The sequence below is a fragment of the Ricinus communis genome, chromosome 7, assembly GCF_019578655.1.
Source record: "Ricinus communis isolate WT05 ecotype wild-type chromosome 7, ASM1957865v1, whole genome shotgun sequence".
Lineage (NCBI taxonomy): Eukaryota > Viridiplantae > Streptophyta > Magnoliopsida > Malpighiales > Euphorbiaceae > Ricinus > Ricinus communis.
Window position 1 is genome coordinate 28310793 of NC_063262.1, and position 23385 is coordinate 28334177.

The window sequence follows — 23385 nt, forward strand, 5'->3', positions numbered from 1 at the left end:
TATTCAAACTTTTCAAATTAAATTTTCATCTAAGGAAGATCATATTACACACACTTAACATGTGTTAAAAAAGATATGATGATAATAAAAAAACAAAAGTTCCATGATTTTCTAAACTGCAATTGAAATATAGGGACTGATCGAATCAGACATAAAGTTCAGGGACCTAAAGATATATTTTGCCTAAAAACATTCCAGTTTTCCCTTAAACCCTATTCTCTCCCTCTGTTTCTCTCTTCTTTACCTTTTACAAAACCCTAGACCTCAAAAGCACAGCAGTACGACAATGGATTTCACTCAAGAAGACTTCGATCGCTTCCTTACATTCGAGCATGCTCGAAAATCCGCTGAAACTGCCTATGCCAAGGACCCTCTAGACTCTGACGTGTGTATCTCGCATCTTTTTCTTTTGCCATCTCAGTGATTAGGCATGCTTTTCTTAATTTATTTGTTTCATTGTTCACAGAATTTTTTTGTCAAATTACTGATAACAATTTGTTCGTTATTGTGCAGAATCTGACTAAGTGGGGTGGATCATTAATTGAATTATCGCAATTCCACCCTCTTCAGGATGCAAAAAGAATGTTAACCGGTATGTATTGTTTTAATTTGTCATGATAATCAGGAGTATAAAGTTGCGTTTTTTTTAGCTTTGCTTGCTTTTAGGTTTATGTATGTTCGTTCTTAAGTCAATTTTGTTTATATATTAATTAAAATACTGTACAGAGGCGATTTCGAAGTTAGAGGAGGCATTGGTTATAAATCCGGTGAAGGCTGAGACTTTATGGTATATAGGGAATGCAAATACTTCTTTTGCATTTTTGACTCCTGACCTTACTGTGGCAGAGGGTTATTTTAGTAAAGCAGCTGATTATTTCCAACAAGCTGTCGACGCGGTAATAATAATTTATTCAAGTTTTATAGGTTTTCGGATTTTAGAATCTTCTCTTTTAGTTCAATTTTTAGATTCTTATAAGTGCAATTTGTTTGCTGATGTAGGACCCGAGCAATGAGCTCTACCGCAAGTCCTTAGAAGTCACTGCAAAGGTAGGTACTTTATCTGCAGCATATGGATTTACCTAAACTGTTTCAGGGTTGTTATAAAATTTGCTAAATATTGTTATCTGTCAACTACAAGCCTTTTAGTGGACACCTCCTGTTAGTTTGATTTGAGGGTAGTATATTGGACCATTTGAGGTGTTTTTAATTTTTAAAATTAGTTGATTTTTTTTTCATTGAAAGTATGTTTGGAAAATCTTGAGATTGGTATTTGGTACCTGATGAGATTGATGGAATTCGGATTTTAGACTATTTGTCGAAAGCAAGGCATTTCTTTTTAAATTGGTTGATGTCTATTTTTTCATCTTTTAGGAATGTTTCTTTCTTCCAAACCTTTGCTGGGTACTTAAGAATTATATTGGAGCTAAACTATCCATGAAATTCAGTCACTAAGAAGTACAAGGGCAATAATATCATCAAGAGATTAGCATGATTACTTTTTAAGTAATTATTTGATAAAGCTTGTATTTTGGTCATATAATCTCAGGCACCAGAGTTGCATATGGAGATCCATAAGCAGGGAGTTGATGAACAGGCTATGGGTGCAGGTCCTGCAGGAGCTTCTGCATCTTCAAATTCAAAGGTGAGGACTGTTGATTTTCTCCAACTGGGAACATGCATTGTCCAAATTTTTTTCCATATTTTAATAGATAGTACTAGACTTTTTGCCTTTCTTGGGGTGTGCTTAAGCTAACAGCTGGGATAGATTTCTTCTAGTTTGTGACAACTATGGGTCCTGAAACCACCTCAAGTGCTCCAGGCCCCCCCTCCTCTCTCTCTCTCTCTCTCTCTCTCTCTCCAAATAACAAATTTTCTTTTATTTATAATAATAACTGTATCCTTTCAGTTCCTTCTCTGTTTCCTTTAAATCTTCTCATGCTCATCTCACCTTCAGTTTCAGTTTGTTTTCTTTTGGATGAGTGTACCGCTTTGATAATCTCTTATGTACTAATTGTATATTGCGGATGAGTAGATTCCTCTCTCATTTGAATACATGCTAATGGCTTATCATAGGATAAAGAGTTTACATGAGCCGTATGCCTATACCTTGAGGCTGGAGTTTATTTGCCTGTCAAAAATTATTTTATTCTGTTGGTGGGTGCTTGCCCGGCTGACGTTTTCTATTGGCATAAGAATACTGGTTAAGATCCTATGACATGTCAAGATTAGGATTAGAATGAAACTTGACTTGGCTTAGAGCTTACAAATCTCATTCTTGTCATTAATACTTGTAAAAAGTCTGAAACAAACATTTCTCTGGCATGAAAGTCTGAATATGTAGAGAGGATTACATCCGATTCATTATTATCCCAGTAATTCAAGGTTGATTTTATCATAAGTATTTGTTATAGATGGTTCGGGATGGGGGGTCACTGTTAATTAGTTTTAAATCACATGAGGAAGTCCTGTAATTTTATTTTAAATCTTTTGCCTTCTGTTGCTAGCGACTTCATTAGGACCTTGTTTTTTCTTTTTCTTTTCTTCTTTTTAAAATTAATTTGTATTTCAGGTTTCAAACAAGAATAAAAAGAGCAGTGATTTCAGATATGACATTTTCGGATGGGTAATCCTTGCGGTTGGAATTGTTACATGGGTGGGAATGGCGAAAACCCAAATTCCTCCTCCTACGCCGAAATAAGCCCTTAAGTAAATTGTGGAATCTTCAGATATAGATTATTTTTTCCCAAACAGGAAACATGTAGTCGATTAAGTTATCCATGTGGCATGCTACCCACATGACCATTTTGTTTTGTCGTTGCTAATTTGGCTAGCAGATTTAATCTTTGGCAAAAATTTTTTATGGTCATCTTTGTATTATTCTATTATGCTTTCTTTTGTTCCTTTTTTATTTGCTGACGCTAGTGATTTCATGAAACTGTGCTTCCCTGTGAAAAGGCAGGAGAGAGCACCGATTTTAATTTCGTCGAGTATTACAGTATTTTATGTGGTTGTCCCAACAATGGCTGGGCTTTTGTCTTTCTGCCTCTCCCCAGAAGAAAGACATTGATCCATAAGCTGAAACTAATATTAAAAGGGCAGCACAACCGCTTTAAACAATAAAAGCACAAAACAGATATTCTAGTATTCTGTAAAACCCAGTGAAATTGGGGGTTGTTTCAAATCTTCTTATTCCTTGCACTTCTCTAAATCAAATAGCTCAAAACAGTAATATCACAAGCTCGCTGGAATGCACATCTACCAGCCAGCAGTCTCGAGAGGTTTTGTGTTCCTCCTTTCTGTTTTCCTCCAGCAAATAAAATCTTTTGACTTCCGTTTGGGACATCCGATTATCAGAAACTCACATGCTGCTGATGAAGTCGATCCAATATTATATGTAGCTATTATTTACTGATTAGAATCTAGTTTCATTAAGGTGGTTTATTGGAAGCTATTCAGGCATTTTCCGAATCTGTTGAATCAATGTCTTTCTTCTTCTGGGTTAAGTTTGATACTTCCTTAAGGTGGTTTATTGGCAGCCATTGAAGCATTTTCTGAATTTGTTGAACCAATGTCCTCTGCTTTTGGGCTAAGTTTGGTTCGCTCCGGAATTTTGAACAAAATTCTATTCTAAAAAAACAGAATTCAGATTTTTTTATTGATCTTTTTATATTTGAGATTGTTGAATTCTAGTGAAAATAACATTATCTTTTTTCATGTGCAATTTATTCGAAGATCATTATGTCTTATTCAATGATCTAAAAAATTCTTAAGATGGAATTCGTTGGATTTACACATCCATTTCCATTCTTAAAAAAAGCGTGCCTTTGATGTCATAGTTCATTAACTGTTCTAGCACGTGCAAAGCCCTGTTTGATATGGCTGTTAATTAAAAGATGATTTTGATGCACAAACAATCTTTGGACTGTTGTATGATCCTATTTGTTATTGTTCGCCTTGAGCAGACTGATTTTTAGTTTACTTTTCTCATTGTGTTTACGGCATGCATTTTCTTGGTTACATTTTTACGACATATTTGATATATTCTGCTTGGATGCTCCTTGGATCTTGCCTTACAGATATGGGAAAAAAATTATAACGAGAAATGAAATCCGATCTCATAAACCTTCAGAAAATTTAAACTTTTCAAGCTGAAGCCTCAAATTTCCTTGCATTAACATGACGAGTGAGAGTGTTATCTTCAAGTAGAAAACACCGAAAGGTTCAAGTGGTATTTTTTGTCATCATTTTACGCGTAGCCAATTGTGATGCTTATTTTTGTTTCTGTTTGAAATTTATATTATTTAGGTGTTTTGCTGTTCAACCTAAAGATTTACTCCGGGGCGACAAATGGTGGTTGCTAGCTGTCTTAGGAATCATTAGTGTGTATCCAGCGTCAAAAGTAAGTAGAACTGCCCCAACTCCTTCGAGAGTAAGAACCAAGAATATGTCTGCTTATTTGAAGCTTATTCTGGATCCATATTTACCTTTAATGCCCATTTCGTTGCCAAACTTTCTTCAATATTATATCCCCATTTCCTTCCCCCCACACCACTCTATTTGCTTCTACTGAATAGGGTACCTGGATTCCTTTGATTACATGTTTGGTGGGGTGTTCTAATTTTGTCCTATGAGATAGCCTTTTCAGGTTTCACGTTATAGATCAGTTAATTCTTGATTAGTTTAGTCTATTGTGTTGCTGTGCTGTATATGGCTGTTTTATTGGAGATGTTCACTATAACTGCTATTGATGTTGGTAGGATAGCAGCAGGATTAGTTTTTTTGCACATATTTTAAGTTCTGTAGTGGGCGGTGAAGGTTTTTTTTAAAGATTCTACTCTTTGTACATTTCTCAAAAGCAGCAGTGGAGGCCAAGTTCAAGATAATCTCTTGCTGCTTCAGGTCCACCACTTTCTCTTATTGGAATGGAGTGCTGCATAAAGCTGGCAAATCCACATCCGACACCTTTCTATTAGTGGGAACAAATCTTTGCAAAGTGAATCTGTGAGAAGATTAAATTTGCAGAAGTTAACAGAGAGTTCCACTTTGATAAGTTTATTAGAATTTCTTAATAGAATCATATTTCTGCCGCAAAAGCGACTTCTCATTTGCGCTGTTCTCAAGTCTTTTTCCTCTTCCATTGGTTCCCGTTGGTCGAGTTTCTATTGATGGAAGGTCATTGTCTTAGATTTCTTTATGTTTCAACACCCAATTAGCTCTTTTTTTGTGGTTCTCCCATCCAGTAGTTGCTGCAGAAGCAATACGGGACTCAGTGGAGGTGTTCCTGTATTTCACGAGGGTATACTTTTGCGGGGAGGGAACAACCACGTCCTTGTTAACCTTTAGATGGGTGGATTTTATACTCAAATAACTGATGCAGAATCAGTTATATAACCCCAATAATGTTGGATGCTTTCTAATTATTGGATCTTGGTACTAAGAAAAAAAATCTAAAATATTTTTCTGTTTTGGCAAGTGGAAATTTCTCTGTCGTCAAGTTATGATTTGAAGAAGTTCGTATAAATTTGTATTGATAAAACAGTGATGAGTATGTTACAAAAATTCTAAGTTTATTTACAACTGATGAAGAGTTTATATTGATGCTTGTATATGTCCAACGGCTATTTTTCTGAGAGGGAAAAGGTAGAAGTGACCTTTCCTGCTTTGCAGGAAAGGTTGCTCCCTTTCACCCTTGGTCAGTGATGAGAAGCCTGCACAAGCAATCCAGCTTGTGCAGTCTCTGAGGCCATGCCTTCCATGTCCCTCTTTCTGTTTTCTTTAACACTCCCCATCAAGCTGGGTTCATATAGATTTATTGAATCCATCTTGCTGAGAATGAACTTATGACTCTGCTTGTCCAGGGCTTTTGTAAATATGTCTGCCAATTGATCTTGACTCTTGACGTAAGGAGTTTCAATTTCTCCTTTTTGAACCTTTTCTCGGATGAAATGACAGTCGACTTCGATGTGCTTGGTCCTTTCATGAAACACTGGGTTTGATGCTATGTGCCGAGCAGCGTGATTGTCACAAAACATTTTCATAGGCTCCATCGTTTCTACCTTCATGTCCTTGAGCACTTGCTTTACCCAAATGAGTTCGCTAGCCGTGGATGCCATCGCACGATATTCTGCTTCGGCGCTTGATCTAGCAACTACGCTCTGTTTTTTGCTTTTCCATGTCACCAAGTTTCCCCCGACGAATATACAGAATCCAGTGGTTGACTTTCTATCACAACTTCCAGCCCAATCCGCATCTGAGAAACCAACTATATTAGTGGAGCTATTTTTCTTCATCCAGATTCCCTGTCCGGGTGTTCCTTTTAGATATCTGAGGATCCGATCAATGGCTTCAAGGTGGCTGGTACGAGGAGCATGCATAAACTGACTTATCACACTAACTGCAAAAGAAATGTCAGGTCTAGTGACAGTTAAATAAATTAATTTCCTACTAAAGCGATAGTGTCCTATGTTGGTCAAAGGATCTCCGTCTTCTAAATTGAGTTTAGTTTTAGTTTCCATTGGAGAGAGAGCAGGTTTGGCTCCTATCTTGCCAGTTTCCTTTAATAGATCAAGGGTATATTTTCTTTGGGATAGAAATAAACCTTTGCTGGACTTTGCTATTTCTATGCCTAGAAAGTATGACAACTGACTTAGATCTTTAATGTCAAATTCCCTTTTGAGACATTGTTTGACATTTTCTATCTCTCGATTATCACTCCCGGTTATTATGATGTCATCAACATATACCAAAATAATAATGGTGTGTGTGCGAGTGTGTCTAACGAACATGGAAGAATCAGAATCACACTTATTGAAATTGATACTTAATAGAAAACAACTGAGTTTAGCATACCATGCCCTTGGAGATTGTTTCAGACCATAAATTGCTTTCTTGAGCTTACATACCAGAGATAAGTCTGAGTTTGTCTTATACCGAGGAGGAATGGCCATGTAAACTTCTTCTGCTAAGTTTCCTTGAAGGAAGGCGTTCTTGACATCCATTTAGAATAGATTCCAACCTTGATTAATTGCTACTGAGAGTAGGATCTTAACCGTGTTCATCTTGGCCACTGGAGCGAAGATCTCTTGATAATAAACTCCGTAAGTTTGAGTGAAGCCTTGGGCTACGAGTCTGGCCTTGTACCTGTCAATAGTTCCGTCACTATTGTGTTTGATCTTATATAACCATTTGCACCCCACTGGTTTTTTATTTGGTGGAAGAGAGACAACGCTCCATGTATCATTCTTTTCCAGGGCTAGAAGTTCTTCTTCCATAGCTTTACACCATTTAGGATCGGCATTGGCTTCGTAGAAGTTTGTAGGTTCGAAATGATTAGAGAGCTGAGATAGATAATTGCGATATTGGTTAGATACAACATTATATGAAATAAAATTCTGAATGGGGTACGTCACCGTATGAGACACATAGTCTCTAAATTTCACAGGTGGTCTGGTTTGTCAACTGGAACGTCTCAAGGCAGTTGCTTCCTCTGAGACTTCGTGAAATGAAGCTTCTTGTTCTTGTGAGTGGTTATCTCCCCCTGAAGGAATGTGCCTTAAGATGTCAGGTAGCTGTTCTGGGAGTGGACTGTGATCAAAGCTGCTAAGAGAAATATCAGAGTTAAGCGGAAAAAGAGAATGAAATTCGGCACCGGTAGGGTTGGTATAATAGGACTCATTCTCGAGAAAAGTGACATCCCGAGAGACATAGGTCTTGTGAGTCAACGGATCATAGCACTTGTATCCTTTTTGGGTGGAGGAATATCCGAGGAAAAAGGTCATGACCGAGCACTTATCTAGTTTGTGATGGCGAGTGACGTGCACATAGCACACGCACCCAAAGACTCGAAGGTGACCTAAATCGATTTTCCGACCTTTGAGAATTTCCAAGGGACTCATATTTTTTAAGGTGACTGAGGGAAGTCTATTAATAAGATAGGTAGCAGTCAGGAGGGCATTCGACCAAAAAGAGGAGGGAACATTATGTTAAATAGGAGAGTACGGGTGACATTGAGGAGATGGCGATTCTTTCGCTCAGAGACTCCATTTTGTTCGGGTGTATTGACACATGTAGTTTGGTGAGTAATGCCATGTTGTTTAAAAAAGGTGAAAAAATTTTAATTGATGTACTCCGTACCATTATCGGAGCGAAAATTTTTTATATGAGCATTATACTGATTTTTGATAAAATAGTAAAATTCTTGGAATCGAGAGAAGACTTCATTTTTGCCTTTTAACAAATAGAGCCATGTAGTTCGAGAATAATCATCAATAAAAGTAATAAAATATCGAAAATGATTGTATGAGGTAACGGGGGCAGGTCCCCAAACATCAGAATGTATTAATTCAAAAGGTTTTTCAGACATGCTTGAAGATAATGAAAAAGGAAGCCGTGTGTGTTCGGAAAATTTACATACATCACAGTGGCTAGAATCCAAGTTAAAACAAAATAATTTATTGAGAACATGGTCGGAGGGATGCCCTAATCTTCGATGCATAAGCATATCTTGGGGGGTTTTGGACACTAGACATTACTGGGGAGGATCAGAAAGACAGTATAGGCCATTTTCTAGGTATCCCTTACCAATCGTCTTCCCGGAAATTCGATCTTGAAAAAACACTGAGGATGGTGGGAAAATAACATTACAATTTAAATCGCGAGTGATTTTTCCAACATATAACAGGTTAGATTTAAATTCTGGTAAGAATAAAATATTCGAAAGAGATGAATTAAATAAGTTTGATGTGCCAAAACCCTAAATTTTAACTTGATTTCCATTGGCCACTGTCACATGCTGAGAATCTCTGCTCTGGTAAATTTTCTTTAATTTTGCAGGATTCCAAGTCATGTGATCAGTAGCACCTGAGTCAATAATCCAATCATGTTGATTAGATGCAGTATTATTTTTAAGTGACTGAGAATTAAATTGAACCGAACCTGACCCATCGGGTTGAGAAAAACCAAACCCGTGAGGTTGCTGTGCCACAATGTCCTGAATTTGGGCCTGGCGGGCGAGGCGATGGGCTCCGAGAAGAGAAGAGCGGGCCTGGATCAGCATAGGGTCGGGTTGAGCTACTGGGCCGGACTTCTGAGTCGGGTCGGTGGAGCCCAGCATGTCCGGGTCGGGTCTCGGGTCGGGGCGTCATATAACTTTCAGCATATGACGCCCCCACACCAACACCTCTTCGCCTAGGGTTTTCTTTCTCCCCAAATTTTCTGCCTCCTTTCCTCCACGTTGCCGAGCCTTCCCACCCCCGTCTTTGGTCGCGGTGAGGGTGGAAGTGCCGGCCGATGGCGTTGACTCCTCCCTTCTGTCGACCGAAGTCGCGGTGCGTGGAGTAGGCTCTGTTGTCGGTGGTCTCTGGAATCTCGTTCATCGAGCTCCTTCTTGTTTCCTCACGCTGAATCGAGGCTATTATGGCTTCGATCGATGGTAGTTGAGGAGCGAGCAGGATCTGCGATCGCAAGCCCTCGAAGCTTGAATCCAAACCCCTCAGGTATGTGTAGATGAGATCTTGTTCCGCTCTCCTCTGTAGTTCTTCCAAATCGTTTGATGGTGGGAGGTAGTTTTGTAACTCCTCCCACCTGGTTAGAATTTCTGTTGAATATTCGGTTGAGCTTTTAGTCCCTTGAGCAATCTGGGACAGTTCTTGCTTTAATTTGAATATATGTGCAAAGTTGTTTTGGTGGCCGTAGAGAGTCTTTATTTTTTCCCATATTGCTCCCGATGTCTCCATAAGGATACATAACCGAGCTATTTTGCTGTCCATTGCGTTGGTGAGCATGGACATGACCAAATGGTCAGATGATTGCCACTCTTCTAGTTTTTCTAATTCTTCTTCTGTTGGTGCTTCTGGAATTGCTGGTTTTGGCTTTTGTTTGTTGCCTGTGATGAATCCAATTTTTTTTCTGGCACTGAGGGCGATAAAGATGGATTTTGACCACTCGAAATAGTTGTGACTGCCCTGCAGCACAATATTGGTGCTTTTGGTGGTTTTATTGTGAGCCATGATTTGAGTGTTGAGCTGTGATTATTTTGTGTGGCTGGGTAGGTGATGACTGGCTTAAACCAGCTCTGATACCATGAAGAAGTTTGTATAAATTTGTATTGATAAAACAGTGATGAGTATGTTACAAAAATTCTAAGTTTATTTACAACTGATGAAGAGTTTATATTGATGCTTGTATATGTCCAACGGCTATTTTTCTGAAAGGGGAAAGGCAAAAGTGACCTTTCCTGCTTTACAGGAAAGGTTGCTCCCTTTCACCCTTGGTCAGTGATGAGAAGCCTGCACAAGCAATCCAGCTTGTGCAGTCTCTGAGGCCATGCCTTCCATGTCCCTCTTTCTGTTTTCTTTAACATGATTCTTTAGGAAAGAATGAAGAAAAGAGCGAGGTGTTTGCAAATAATGATATTTATATTCATTTGCCTGTGGACTATGGAGGATCCTAGAAGATGAACGACCTTGTTGGCTTGTTGCATAAATCTGATAGCTTTTGGTTTAAGTAGATCTTGTGCATCCAGCTGCATTCTCGGTTCATCAAAACAAACCTGCAATTTTCATGGTTATATTGGAATAATCCGGTTACTTTCCGCATATTATACCGCTTATTAAATGGATGATGGGTACTTTATATTTTAGATTTTATAGATGTCATTTTACTTTTTGGTGTATATATATTTAGAGTGTGTCCGATAAGATTTTTAGGAGTGGTAAAATACTTATTTAAGAGTTTTAATGCAGTTATATATTCAAAGTCTGAATTAGAGATTTTAGTTAAGATCGAAAAGATACTTATCATAATATCTATATGCTTTTAGATTATAAATGTCATTTTATAAAATTATTAATGATGTATCAATTGATCTAGTTTAGATACGATGCTTAAGCCCATTGTATTGCTCATGGGAGTGGCAAAGGTAGCTCTTTAGTTTTAGGGAGCATTAGACTAAGTTACGATCTACCCCTTAGATTGGTAGAAATAAGTATAAGTTAACAGATATAAATGACTGAAAAGAAAAAAAGACTAATAAGGGAAAGAAAGCAGACACATAAACTTGATGGAGCAGCTTCAAGGTGCATATAATGGGCTACTAGGTGAAGTAGATTAAAATCCTATTATTAGTAAGTGAACTGTCTATATACCATTTTTTTAGCAATTGGTTTCTTACGAAGACCCTAATCTACAAGCATAATAGAAAAAGATTGTCCAATTGGGTTTTTAGTGAGTGAGTCAGAAGATTCAAGATTTCGCTTCTCTTATTAGCTAAAGGACTTAAGAATCTTATCTATCTAAAATACGCTATATTTGTTTAATTCATTTTGATAGGTTATACTTTGGAATATGGAACTAGTAACAAATTCACTCATTACAGCCATGACTAACCCTTTATAGCTAAATCCCAACTGACCTCATCTGTCTACTAGGGATGCAAATGGTCGCTGGGTTCAAAACTAAACTAAACTATAAACCAATAACAAATCGACCTATTGTAAATTGGTTTGATTTTTTTTTTTTTAAAGAAATTGTTTTCATGTGTAGGTAATTATTTATATATTATTAAAGTATTGATTTAAAAAATACTTATGTTTTAACGTAAATAGCAATAAAAGAATACGTCATTCTATCTTAATTTGATGAAATGACGTGAAATATTTTTTATTATATTGGATTTCATTGCATATTAAACTTTTTAAGAATAAATATGATAATTTTTAATCCGCTGTTTAAGTAAATTGTATTTCTTTTACCTAAAATTAAACCAAACCAAAATTATCTCTATTTGAAATAATTTCAATTAAAGCTAAACAAACCAATTTAAAAAAATATATATTAAAACTAGTCAGTTCAACACTTGGATAAGAATAGAATTTCAACTCTTAATCTTAAGGATTTAAAATTTCTATAAATAGTAACAATAATGGTGTTTCTGATATCAGATAAATTTCATGTTTGTGCAAGTTTGGCTGGACAAAAAGGATCAGTTCAATAGATATTAACATAAGATTTTTTTTTTTATGGCCGTTGTTGTGTTAAGTCTAAACAGCCAAAAGAAGAACCTAACTGGATAATACCAAAGGACGAACAGAAACAAATGAAAGTGGCTTCTTTATTTTAATTATTTTGTGTTTTTTAGACTTTTTTTATATTAACTAGATTCAACAGAGTTTCTTCAAAAAACACTACCATTATTTTGAGCCGTTGTGTTGATTCAGAGTCAAATTTCTCTAAATATGTCCTAAAGTAAATATTTTCAAGAATTGCTGCCTGCACATTTGTTGGTTGTATCCTGAAAACGTCTTTGCCACAACACTAGAGACAATTAATAGGGGGAAAATATCACTTGAAAGAAAGTGATTGTTAATAGGGTTTTATCATAGGTTGTATCTGGAATATGGAAACAGTAACAAAATGAAACCACCTAGCCATGGCTAAACCCTTTATAGCTAGATCCCAACTGAGCCCATCTGCCAACACATTCGGATAAGAATGAGAATTTCAATTTCTTAATCTCAAATAACGATACCCATTTCTGTAAATAACAACAATAATGTCGTTTCTGATATCAGATAAGTTTACTTTTCCAAGTCTGTTCACTTTAATTCCTGAAGCATCATTTTCATGTTTGCACCAGTTTGGCAGGAGAGGAGCATCGGGTCAATAGATATTAGCCTAAGATTTTTTGCTGGTTGTTTTGTCAAATTTAAACAAGAAAAAGAGAATATAATATAACCTGTATGGATATACCAAATAACGTACAGAAACAAATGAAAATGGCCATTGACGCGTCGAGCAATCAGCTAAAGATTGAAAAGAAACAAAAGGCTTCTCAGTTGTAAGGTACCATATATATAATAATGGTATCAGCATGATTTGGAAGGATAAAGATATATATGGTTCAATTCTTTTGGATGTTGCATACAGATGTCAAGAAGGACGGCGACTTGTTGGAAAGGAGAGGTTCCCTGTTAAAAAAAATATCAGTGACCCATATACTGAAATGCTTGTACTGAGTCGAGAGACTCAATTATTTTGCTTAGGGAGTATTTGGTTTAACATAAGATGTGTGGTCTTTGCTCAAGTGGGTGATGCATCTATTCTTCTTTTTGGTTCATTTGCCTTTTCTTTTGATACATCTTATTGCTTTATATAGTTGATTTGTTTGATATGTGAGCCCATTCTTTCAAATTCCAATTTTCTTTTTCTTTTTTTAAATTTTTTTTCACACATTTTAGTATCGAAATTGATATAACGTTGACGGATTGTATCATCTAATATTATCGTAAAAATTTTAAAATTTTTAATAGAATATTAAATTATGTAGAGTATGGTGAACTTTTATGATATTTAAATTAGTAATACTAATAATAATAATAATGGATAGTTAATTTTAATACCTTATATCAATCAGGACTTTAACTTGATACATAAAATGGAATAAGAAATATGCTCCTTTCACAAGTTTTGTTTGTCCAATTTAAGAAAGACTGGAACTTGAAAGCTCTGATATATGAAACCCTTACCGATAGTGTCACATGCCAGCCATAGGCATTTGCTTTGAAGTAAGGCGTGCATAGAGAGTACAATTATACAAAAAAAAAAGGACATTGTCTTTCGAGGTCATTGTTTCAGGTGTTGTATCATAATTTGGTCTTGGAATTATTTGTATATACTGCGTGGTCCCTTGCAGCTTTTTCCTGTATTGAGAAGAAGTTTTTAGGTTATTCCCTTTTGAGTTCCTGGAAAGCCATGTGAAATGCACGTATGGGGCTCCCTTTTCTGTCAGTCAGGCAGATGGACGGTGGCCATAAGCTATTGGGTCTACTGTCGTGTCATGCCTTGCAGTTCTCCTAACATTGACATCCCAAATGTTATCATTTCTATATACCTACCTTAGATTCGTAATCCTAATAATATGATCTAATTAATGATCAACAATTCAGTGCATTTGAGGTTAATATATATGAACTACACCTATATGGGATGTTCCTGCCAACCCTCTCACCCTTTGAATTTGTATTGTTGATAAAATTCTTACAATTCGATGTCTATTCATAAAATATGCTATGCAAATATTTCAGTACTTGTTTTAATATATGAAACACTTTCAAGTAGTGTTTTTAAATGTTACTTCAACAAATCATGACAAATTAAGAAGGCAAGGATAAAATATGAGGTGATTCAAAGCGCAAATGTACATGTAATTTGATTTTCTCGTCATTTTATTTTAATTATCACTTTCTTAAATTATAAATCTGTTTCTTTGATCTTCAAGGGGAAGAACACTCAGATCATATAATTTATCATTTCCACCCTTGCATAAGATAGGAAGAATGGTAAAAAAGACAATTACTAAGCCATGGTCATAGAAGAAAAATTCTTAGTACGTCATCAATAGATAAAGTCCATTAAAAAGAATTAAGTTAAATCAATTAATGCATGTATCAGCTAGAGTAATTAAATCAAACTTAATCATTCGTTGCATGATGTTGCTTATTCTCATAGATTTTGGCTGATATAATAGACAGTCTTTACCTAAAAATTTCCAAATTTGAAAATAAAAATGTGATTTTGAAACATAATAACCATGGTAGTATATTAATTTCATTCACATTTTGGGTGAATGTGAGACAAGTAGCTTTCGCTCTTGTGAGTGCATTTGCTTGGGCTTAGCTCATGCATTACGAAGAAGGCAAAGTCGCTACATCATGTGCACATATATATTCATATATACTTTCTTAGCTCATCGTCCATGAGTATGCTTAGCCACTAATCAAGACTAGCAAAATAATTAGCCATTTAATCACAACCCACTTTTTTACTATATATACAGATCAATCCACATGCAATCTTTCCATGACCAACGTCCATCTCTAGCTACACATAAACCCTTTAGCTTTAGCTTTCACTCCCTTAAAAATCTTCAAATGAAGTCTTCCATGCTAGTCTACCTCTTTTTCTTACTCTTTGCTTTAGCAACAGCTTATCAAACTCAATGCCCTCTCATTATGCTTCTCTTCTCATTGTTTTTCACTCTCTTTGCTGTTTCTTTGAACTACTGGCTCGTTCCTGGTGGCTTTGCATGGAGAGATCATCGCCACCATCATGGAAAGCTTGTAGGTCCAGTTGGATGGCCTATTCTTGGCTTCTTACCTCACATGGGTTCACTTGCTCATCGCAAATTAGCCACCATGGCTACCTCATTAGGTGCAAATAAACTTATGGCATTCAGTTTAGGCACAACTCGTGTAGTTATCAGTAGCCATCCTGATACAGCTAAAGAAATCCTTTCTGGGTCTTCTTTTTCTGATCGTCCTATAAAAGAATCAGCTCGTTTATTAATGTTTGAACGTGCCATTGGTTTTGCTCCTTCTGGTAATTACTGGAGAAACCTACGCAGAATAGCTGCAAATTACATGTTTTCTCCTAGGAGAATCTCTGGTCTAGAGCCATTAAGGCAACTTTTGGCTGATGAAATGGTGGTCACAATAAGCAAAGAGATGGAGGAAAGAGGAGTTGTAGTCTTGAGAAAAATATTACAAAAGGCTTCCTTAAGTAATGTACTAGAGAGTGTGTTTGGGAGTAGTTATGCTTGTTTAGAGAAGGAGGAGGAGTTATTAACTTCAATGGTTAAAGAAGGATACGAGTTAATCACTAAGTTAAATTTAGAGGATTATTTTCCTTTAAGGTTTTTGGACTTTTATGGTGTGAAAAGAAGATGCTATAAGTTGGCATGTAAGGTTAATAATATTGTAGGTCAAATTGTGAGAGAGAGAAAAATAAGTGCAAAGCAGAATGGCTTTAGTGGTGGAAATGACTTTCTCAGTGCTTTGTTATATTTGCCTGAACAGGAGGAGCTAAGTGAAGCAGATATGGTACCTGTTTTATGGGTAAGATCATTCTCTTTTCCCTCTCCCTTTTCTCACACAACATTCAATTCATTTTTTCTTAAATAAGGCCCTTCCTTTTCTTTTTCTTTTTTCTTTTTTCCTCAATTATCTAGTTATGCATAAATTCAACAATTTAAGTTCTCACAGTCCCTTCATTTATTGTTAAAATAAAATTCATTTATTGGGAAAAAAAAAGGTTGATAGACCATTCATTGTTAACCAGGAAGTTGTATTAATTATCGGTCAGCCTTCTTTTAATTATGGAGGGAGGGGGGGCGAGTTTTGTTTGAACTCGGCTAGCTAATGGAAATGACAATGGTACTTAATCATTGTTGCGGGCATATATAAATGATAGATAATAGTGTTGAAATTGTTGATAATGATTGAAACGATCTTTACTTCCTTTTCTTTCTCCAATTACCCCCACTTGCAATGAATTCTTTTTCAAAGGTGTTACAGATTTTAACTATTAAATTTGTTGTCTATACTTATAGATGTTTAATATATATTCATTAGTTTTAAATTTATAATTGATACATATTCATTAGTTTTAAATAATAAAATATGTGTGAATCATCTAATATTAAGATGTAAAACACTTGTATCTATTACTTTCCTATTAGTTATAGTATATATATCAAGTATAGGTAAAAAAATTTCATGAATTTGCATAATATATACATATATTTTTTCAATGTTTAAAGAACGAGTAATGATTTACAGTGTACCCCTTATAAAATGAAACTATATATGGAACTCGAGATTGATATAGAATTTGAAGCTGATATGAGGACATTTCAATTAGTCAATATAACACTGTTACACTAATAATTTTTTTTATTAAAGGTATTCTTTCATCGTACATATATGATACACAATCTTCTTTAAATAGATTTCAAGTGGTGAATTATAATATATATGATCATTGACAATTAAAGCTTTATAAAAGAGATTCTCCTTTCTTTCTTTTCTTTTTCCTTTTAAGTTTTTCTTAAGAGATATTTAAATAGAATTATCAGTACGCATGCTAATATCCCACTTCTAATTGATGTAAATTGATAGTTGTATGACGTTGAATAGATAAGTATGTAAAATTAACTTTCATATTTATTCTCTTCCTAATCTTCTTCTCTTGTTTGTTCAAACTATCCTACGTGACATTCCAGGAAATGATATTCCGAGGAACAGACACAGTTGCCATAATTCTCGAGTGGAGCATGGCTAGAATAGTTATGCACCAAGATATCCAAGCAAGAGCTCAGCAAGAGCTCGACAGGTGCATTGGTCGCAACCGGCGCATGCAAGATTCCGACATCCCTAATCTTCCCTACCTACAAGCCATTGTGAAAGAAGTACTAAGATTGCACCCTCCTGGCCCGCTGCTCTCTTGGGCCCGCCTCGCCATCCAAGATGTCCATGTCGACAAAATCTTTATCCCAGCTGGCACTACAGCAATGGTCAACATGTGGGCCATAACTCATGACCCGTCAATATGGAAGGACCCATTAGAGTTCAACCCCGACCGGTTCTTGGAAGAGGATGTGGCAATAATGGGCTCAGATTTGAGGCTTGCACCATTCGGGTCAGGGCGAAGGGTATGTCCAGGTAAGGCACTAGGCTTAGCCACAGTGCACCTATGGCTCGGGCGGCTTCTCCAACAATACAAATGGTTACCTACTGTGCAGCCTGTGGATCTATCTGAATGCTTAAAGCTATCTCTTGAAATGAAAAAGCCGCTAGTCTGTCGCGCGGTTCATCGATAGAGCAAAAGCTAAAAAGCCATTGAAACAAGCAGTTGTTAGATAAATAACTAGAAAGTTTACTTTTTGTTGCAGGGTCAATCAATTGTAAAGTAATGAAAGCTTGTGTAATAAGCAATTAAAAGAAAAATTAAAATTGGCCAAAGCTAGGGCTGTGTCAAGTGTCAATATAATGCGCATTATTGGCCAACGCTAAAGTGTGTAAGAGCTTGAATAGTTGCTTTTTGAAGGTGGCCAATCGCTTCCTTTAAATTGTTAAATATATATAATATATGCATCCCTTTGTTTGCTTTCTTTTTGTTGTGTGGATTTAGCTGTCTCATTAGATAAATTTATACAAGTTTCTTGACTACGAAGTATTCTACTACTGTTTTCCTTTTTCTTTTTAACTATTCACTTATTTATTTATTTTAAGTTCAACCAGATCTATCAGTACGTAGTGTTTCAGATTAGTCTTTACGTACGGATGTTAATTGGTTTTTAATCCATAATTATCCTAAACAAATCAAAGATTAACAAAACACTTTTCTTTCTTCTTTTCCTTCAACTAAATTTAGAAGCCCCAGACACAACATAATGCTTTATTATGAAGTTATTAGATTCTGATTTTAGATAATTTTTATTGGGTTTAAAGGCATAATAATGCCTTTTTGGATGAAGCATGTTCCTTAAACTTTGTATGCAACGGTGAAGATATTTTTACGGCATTTTGTCTCTTTTCATATTCTTTATAGTTATGAAGAGTAAGGATATCTAAGTTACAAATATTAATTTCTAGAGGTGTCTTTCTAGAACGGGGTTTAACCTAAATACCGGTGCGTCCTGTTTGGAGCAGTATAAATCTGCTATTATGGCTTTTATATGCAGGGACCAATATGATAAAGTATGGCAAGCAGCCGTCGAGAAGATTAATTGCAGAGGCGAAGAATTTGAAGGAGGCGGCTCAGTTCCCGAAAAGTAAAAGTTTATTTTCTTGTTAACTTTGATCTGGACTCTTCAGTGGTTGCAAGTTGCTGCACTAATCACAGTGAAAATACTCCTTGGGCTATTAAATTTTACAGAGGATGAGATCATCTTGTTAAGCAGAGCTTTTGTGTTTTGTAGTTTTGATTTTGTCAGCAAAAATGGAAATAGAATATATCTAAATTTTTATCTTTTTCTGCATGGTTGGTGGCTTAATTCTCATTCGATGTTAGCTAATATTTTGTCCAAGGATGTGTCTTTCTCCTCTCAGTAATGAAATTCTTCCTTTAAGTGTCAAAAAAATCATAGCTTAGAATTGAGTCAACACATATTTGTGTTTACAAAATAGAAAGAATTGGAAATTGACCAGATTTTCAGTTCGAATTTTTGAGCTTAGAATAGTATTGAGAAGGTAATAATTGCGTACCTCAAGTGAATATGTCTTTTTATATTTATAGGTGGAAGTGGAGATCGTCTCATGGGCATGAGAAAAAGCTCTTCTTCCTATATTTTTAGAAGTAGTAGAATGAAGTAAATTACATCCGGTGGTCATTAAAATATGTACTTTACAGTCAAAAGAATATCAAACATTGGATTTGTAACTAAATAATTACTGAATCTTTATTTAGCCTAATGATGCTAAAAATCTAAATTTTTACGTCTAATTGCAAACATCTTCTATATTTTTATTTAAATGATCTAATTTGACTATTTGATTGTAATTATAGTCAAATTAAAATTTCAATTAAAATAGGGTGACGTGTCATTATAAATAATTTATATATTATTATTATTATTATATATATATATATATATATATTTACAAATCACACGCGAGTTATCAAAATTAAATCATAGATTAACAGAAAAGTGAATGACAAGTAAAAATTATGAATTAAGAAAAAATAAATAAAAGGAAAAATGATTTCTTTTCTCTTTTTCGCCATGATTTTATGTATTTTTTAAGAGTCAAACGATATTGGTAAAGTATAAAGAAATTAGTATTTAAAGTTAAGAGAGTAACATCCAACTTTACTGAGATTTTAATTTAGCTATAATTACAATCAATTAGCCAAATCGAATCACTTAAGTAAAAATCTAAAGGATGGGCTAAATTTAAAAAAAAAAAACAAATATTTAAATTTTTAATGTCATTAGGCCTTTTTATTTTAATAATATTGACAAGTTTTTTATGGTAAGTATGAAAAGAATTACACGTGTCATCGCCAAATTTTAGATTTTATAATAAAAAATATCAAAATTGTGAGTCCATGTTCTTTCATTCATTAAATCACGATTGCCTAATATTTTTCAAATTCATTATTAGAGAATTATAAACGAAATTTGTTAGAGGCGACTATAAACTCTAACAAATTCATACAAATAAAATAAAAATATATTTTAAAATATTATTATATGACAAAATAATTATTTGAAAAAAAATGAAAAAATAACTAGCCAATAATTAGAATTAGTTACTGTCAATAGTAAAAAAAAAACATTAATAACAGTGAAAGAGTGCATAAAAAAAGGGATTTCTATAGATGACCGTTACACTTTCTTTTATCATTTTATATATTTTTTACTTTAAATACATAAATTTAATATATGAAAGGTTGATATAATATCAATTATAAAAGAAAAAGAAATATCTTATGACATTGTCCCAAAGTTTTGGCTTTTCAAGAAGATCCAAATCTGTATTGCGTTCTTTTTCTTTTCCATTGTTGATGATACATCCTTACAGCTAGAAAGGCAAAGGCCTTTGGCGTTTCTCCTTGGCGCACACCATCACAGGCTTACATAAACATATGATTAAAAACAAAAATCAATTTAAATATTAACTTAAATGCTCCACAAATTTATTTAGAATGGGACCCGCTACGAGTCATATCTCTCAAAGTGCTGCAATTTGATGACGTGTGTGATTCCAATTGGACCACATTTACTTCATATTAAGAAAAGAAAATGGTTTTTTTATACACTTTGCTTTTTGTGGAAATGTTTGTCTATATTTCATTCGTTGGTTCATTAACTAATTGTAATTCAAGAATTATGATAAAGTAAGCATATAAAATATTATTATTTCCCTCACATCTCAATTAATCATAAAGAGGTACTAGAGTTTCCTCATCCACTCAATGTGAATTTCATCCAAGGCAATTCAGTTGGTTAGACGTCCTAATTGATGATTTACACATGCATAACAAGGAATAACCAAACCAAAAAATAAATAAATAATCTTTCGCATCCACAATTATTAATCTTTTTTAATTATTATTACTATTATATTCATGTCATGTCTCAATTGTTAATGTTATGCTTCCTATTGGATTGATTAACTAGATTGCATTTTTTATATTATGGGCCATGTTTTATTCTAGAGTGAGAACAATTCTGCTTCTACTTAATCAATTAACCAAAATATATCCCACATTTCTTTCTGGTTAAGGAAAAGAAAAAGGGAGAAGAAGCAAGGAAATGTAAGAATTTATCTCCACCATCTTCAATATAACCATTTTCTTATAAACATTGCCAATGTATTAAAGTCACAACCCCTTAAAATTAAATAGATTTCCGTCGCGAGTTATAAAGAGTGACTTGAATGATTTCAAATTGAGGTTTTTTGGTTCACTTTTTATTAATATTAATGAATATTTAAATACATAAAAGAGATTGATTTTGTGAGTTTTAAAATATTTTTATGTGATGCTTCGGTATCGTGAGATTTACATTATTAACATTTTATGTCCAATTTTATTAACACCATTAATAGTTTTAACCATTGAATTTTAAACAAAGTTCGTTTATTGTAAAATCAGTATTGTCAGATAGATGGCAATGGCAAAATATAGTTCGTTAACATTTTCAGATCATTAAGAATTTATCAAAAATTACTAGAATTAAAAAAAATTAAAACTACTATCTCTTTTTCTTTTCTTATAATTTATTTTAAATCTATAAAATTGATATGACTAATCTTAAATGAAAACTAAGTCAGCGATGAGTAAAATAGTAATTAAATTATAAATAATTGATATATAATAAATGAGCTATAACTATTGAATTAATAGTGCTAAAAAATTTAAATATAAATTATTAATGATTTAATTTTTGGAATATTAAGTGTAATAAAAAAATCCAAAATTCTTATATCAAAAGGTTAAATAAAGTAGTTGGCATTAATATTAGGCGTCCAAAAGGAGGTTGTCATTTGAATTTATTGAGATTAAATGTCTGTTGAGGGAAAAATGGACCCATTGGGCTTTAAAGTTCAACAGGTCCGAATTGCATGTTCAGGAATAAGTCCATTACATAGGTGGACACGCTAGAGTGGCATAGTTTGACGGCTGTACGTAAGTGCCTCTCAATAGGCCCCAAATTCAAAATTTTCAAAATTTCAAAAAAGATTCCTCCCCGAGGTACTGCAATTATTATATTAATAAAATGTCGATGACGTTTGTATTTTTTTCACGATAGTCCTTTAGTTTACTTTATTTTGATAATTGGCCTGTTACTTTCTTGTTATTTTGCAATATGGTTCTCACTGATCTATATATAATCCAGTTAAGTGCCGTTTGGCACCACTTTTATCAGGAATAAAAGTCTTTCTAAGGCCAAAAATCAACATTGCGACTAATGATAAGAAATAAGAAAAACAATCAAATTCATAATCAAACTGAAATTGATCAAATTAAAAAAAAAGTGGTTAATTAATGACCGATTTACTAGTATAAACAGTTGTGTTTCTAAGACTGCTCAATAATTCGATTAACTAGAGCATGGTCACCTATAATTGCAGCTATATTTGGGATCACATTTCTTAAACCAACATTTTATAAAAAAAATAATTTTATATATTTCTTTGACGCCTTTGAAAATTAATTTGATATTTTCTAAAACATATTTGATAAGAACATAAAACAAAAGAAGAATAAAAAGTTAAATAAAGTTTTTTTGGATATTTTTGTTTTAATGTCCAACAACAATCTTAAACAAATCTAAATATTTTTCATATATATAAAAATGGGTGAAATAACTTTTATAAATAGCTAAAACACGTGTATTAAAAAATGTTGGTTTTCTATTTATTGCAGATAGCTAAAAATAGAAGTTGTATTTTATAAATTTTATAAATAGATTTACTTTTTAAAAAAAGTTATATCTGACACAATTATCTATCAGAGGAGGATTTATTAGATACAAATATTTATAGAGTACTTTTATAACATTATTAGTAAGTTATAACAAATTTTACAAAATAGAATTCTTTAAAATCTCACTTAAAATATGCTAATTGGCATGACTAAGTTTATAATAATTTATTATTTTTTTATTCTTTTTGATGTTTACAGAAAAAATCTCAATAATATATAAATAAAAAGAGATTACTAACATTTTTTGATAATATTTATCTATAGAAGATAATATATTATATTTCTTTTAATATTATCAATAATAAAATAAAAATTAAATGAAGTTATCAATAGTTTGAACCATTGGAGAAAACTATTAGACCTTTTAGTAAAAACTATAATAATATTCAAATATTGTGTATTGTACAGTTATTTTATCTTTTTGATTTTACCTTTTCACCAAAAAAATTAAGGAAAACTTATATTATTAAAGAGTAGTTATTGATAAAATATAATTTATTTTTGTTAAAAATAAAATCAATATAAAAAAAATATTATCACAAAAACAGTCTTATTATTTTGTAATATTTTCTAAAATTCAGAATATAATCTTATATTTCTATATTCCATTGTTTC

At 33.7% G+C, this 23385-nt stretch overlaps 2 protein-coding genes across 2 annotated transcripts; both read left to right on the plus strand.

Moving 5' to 3' along the window:
• Positions 1-208: 208 nt before the first annotated feature.
• Positions 209-2885, plus strand: LOC8286803 (mitochondrial import receptor subunit TOM20). Its single transcript, XM_002514875.4, has 6 exons — positions 209-385; positions 514-592; positions 727-896; positions 1000-1047; positions 1547-1642; positions 2570-2885. The coding sequence occupies exons 1-6, from the start codon at positions 287-289 to the stop codon at positions 2696-2698; spliced, it is 621 nt and encodes a 206-aa protein (XP_002514921.1). The 5' UTR covers positions 209-286; the 3' UTR covers positions 2699-2885.
• An 11828-nt stretch (positions 2886-14713) lies between these two features.
• Positions 14714-17944, plus strand: LOC8286802 (cytochrome P450 78A5). The gene is made up of 2 exons (XM_002514874.4): positions 14714-15890; positions 17057-17944. The coding sequence occupies exons 1-2, from the start codon at positions 14844-14846 to the stop codon at positions 17651-17653; spliced, it is 1644 nt and encodes a 547-aa protein (XP_002514920.2). The 5' UTR covers positions 14714-14843; the 3' UTR covers positions 17654-17944.
• The last annotated feature ends 5441 nt before the right edge of the window (positions 17945-23385 follow it).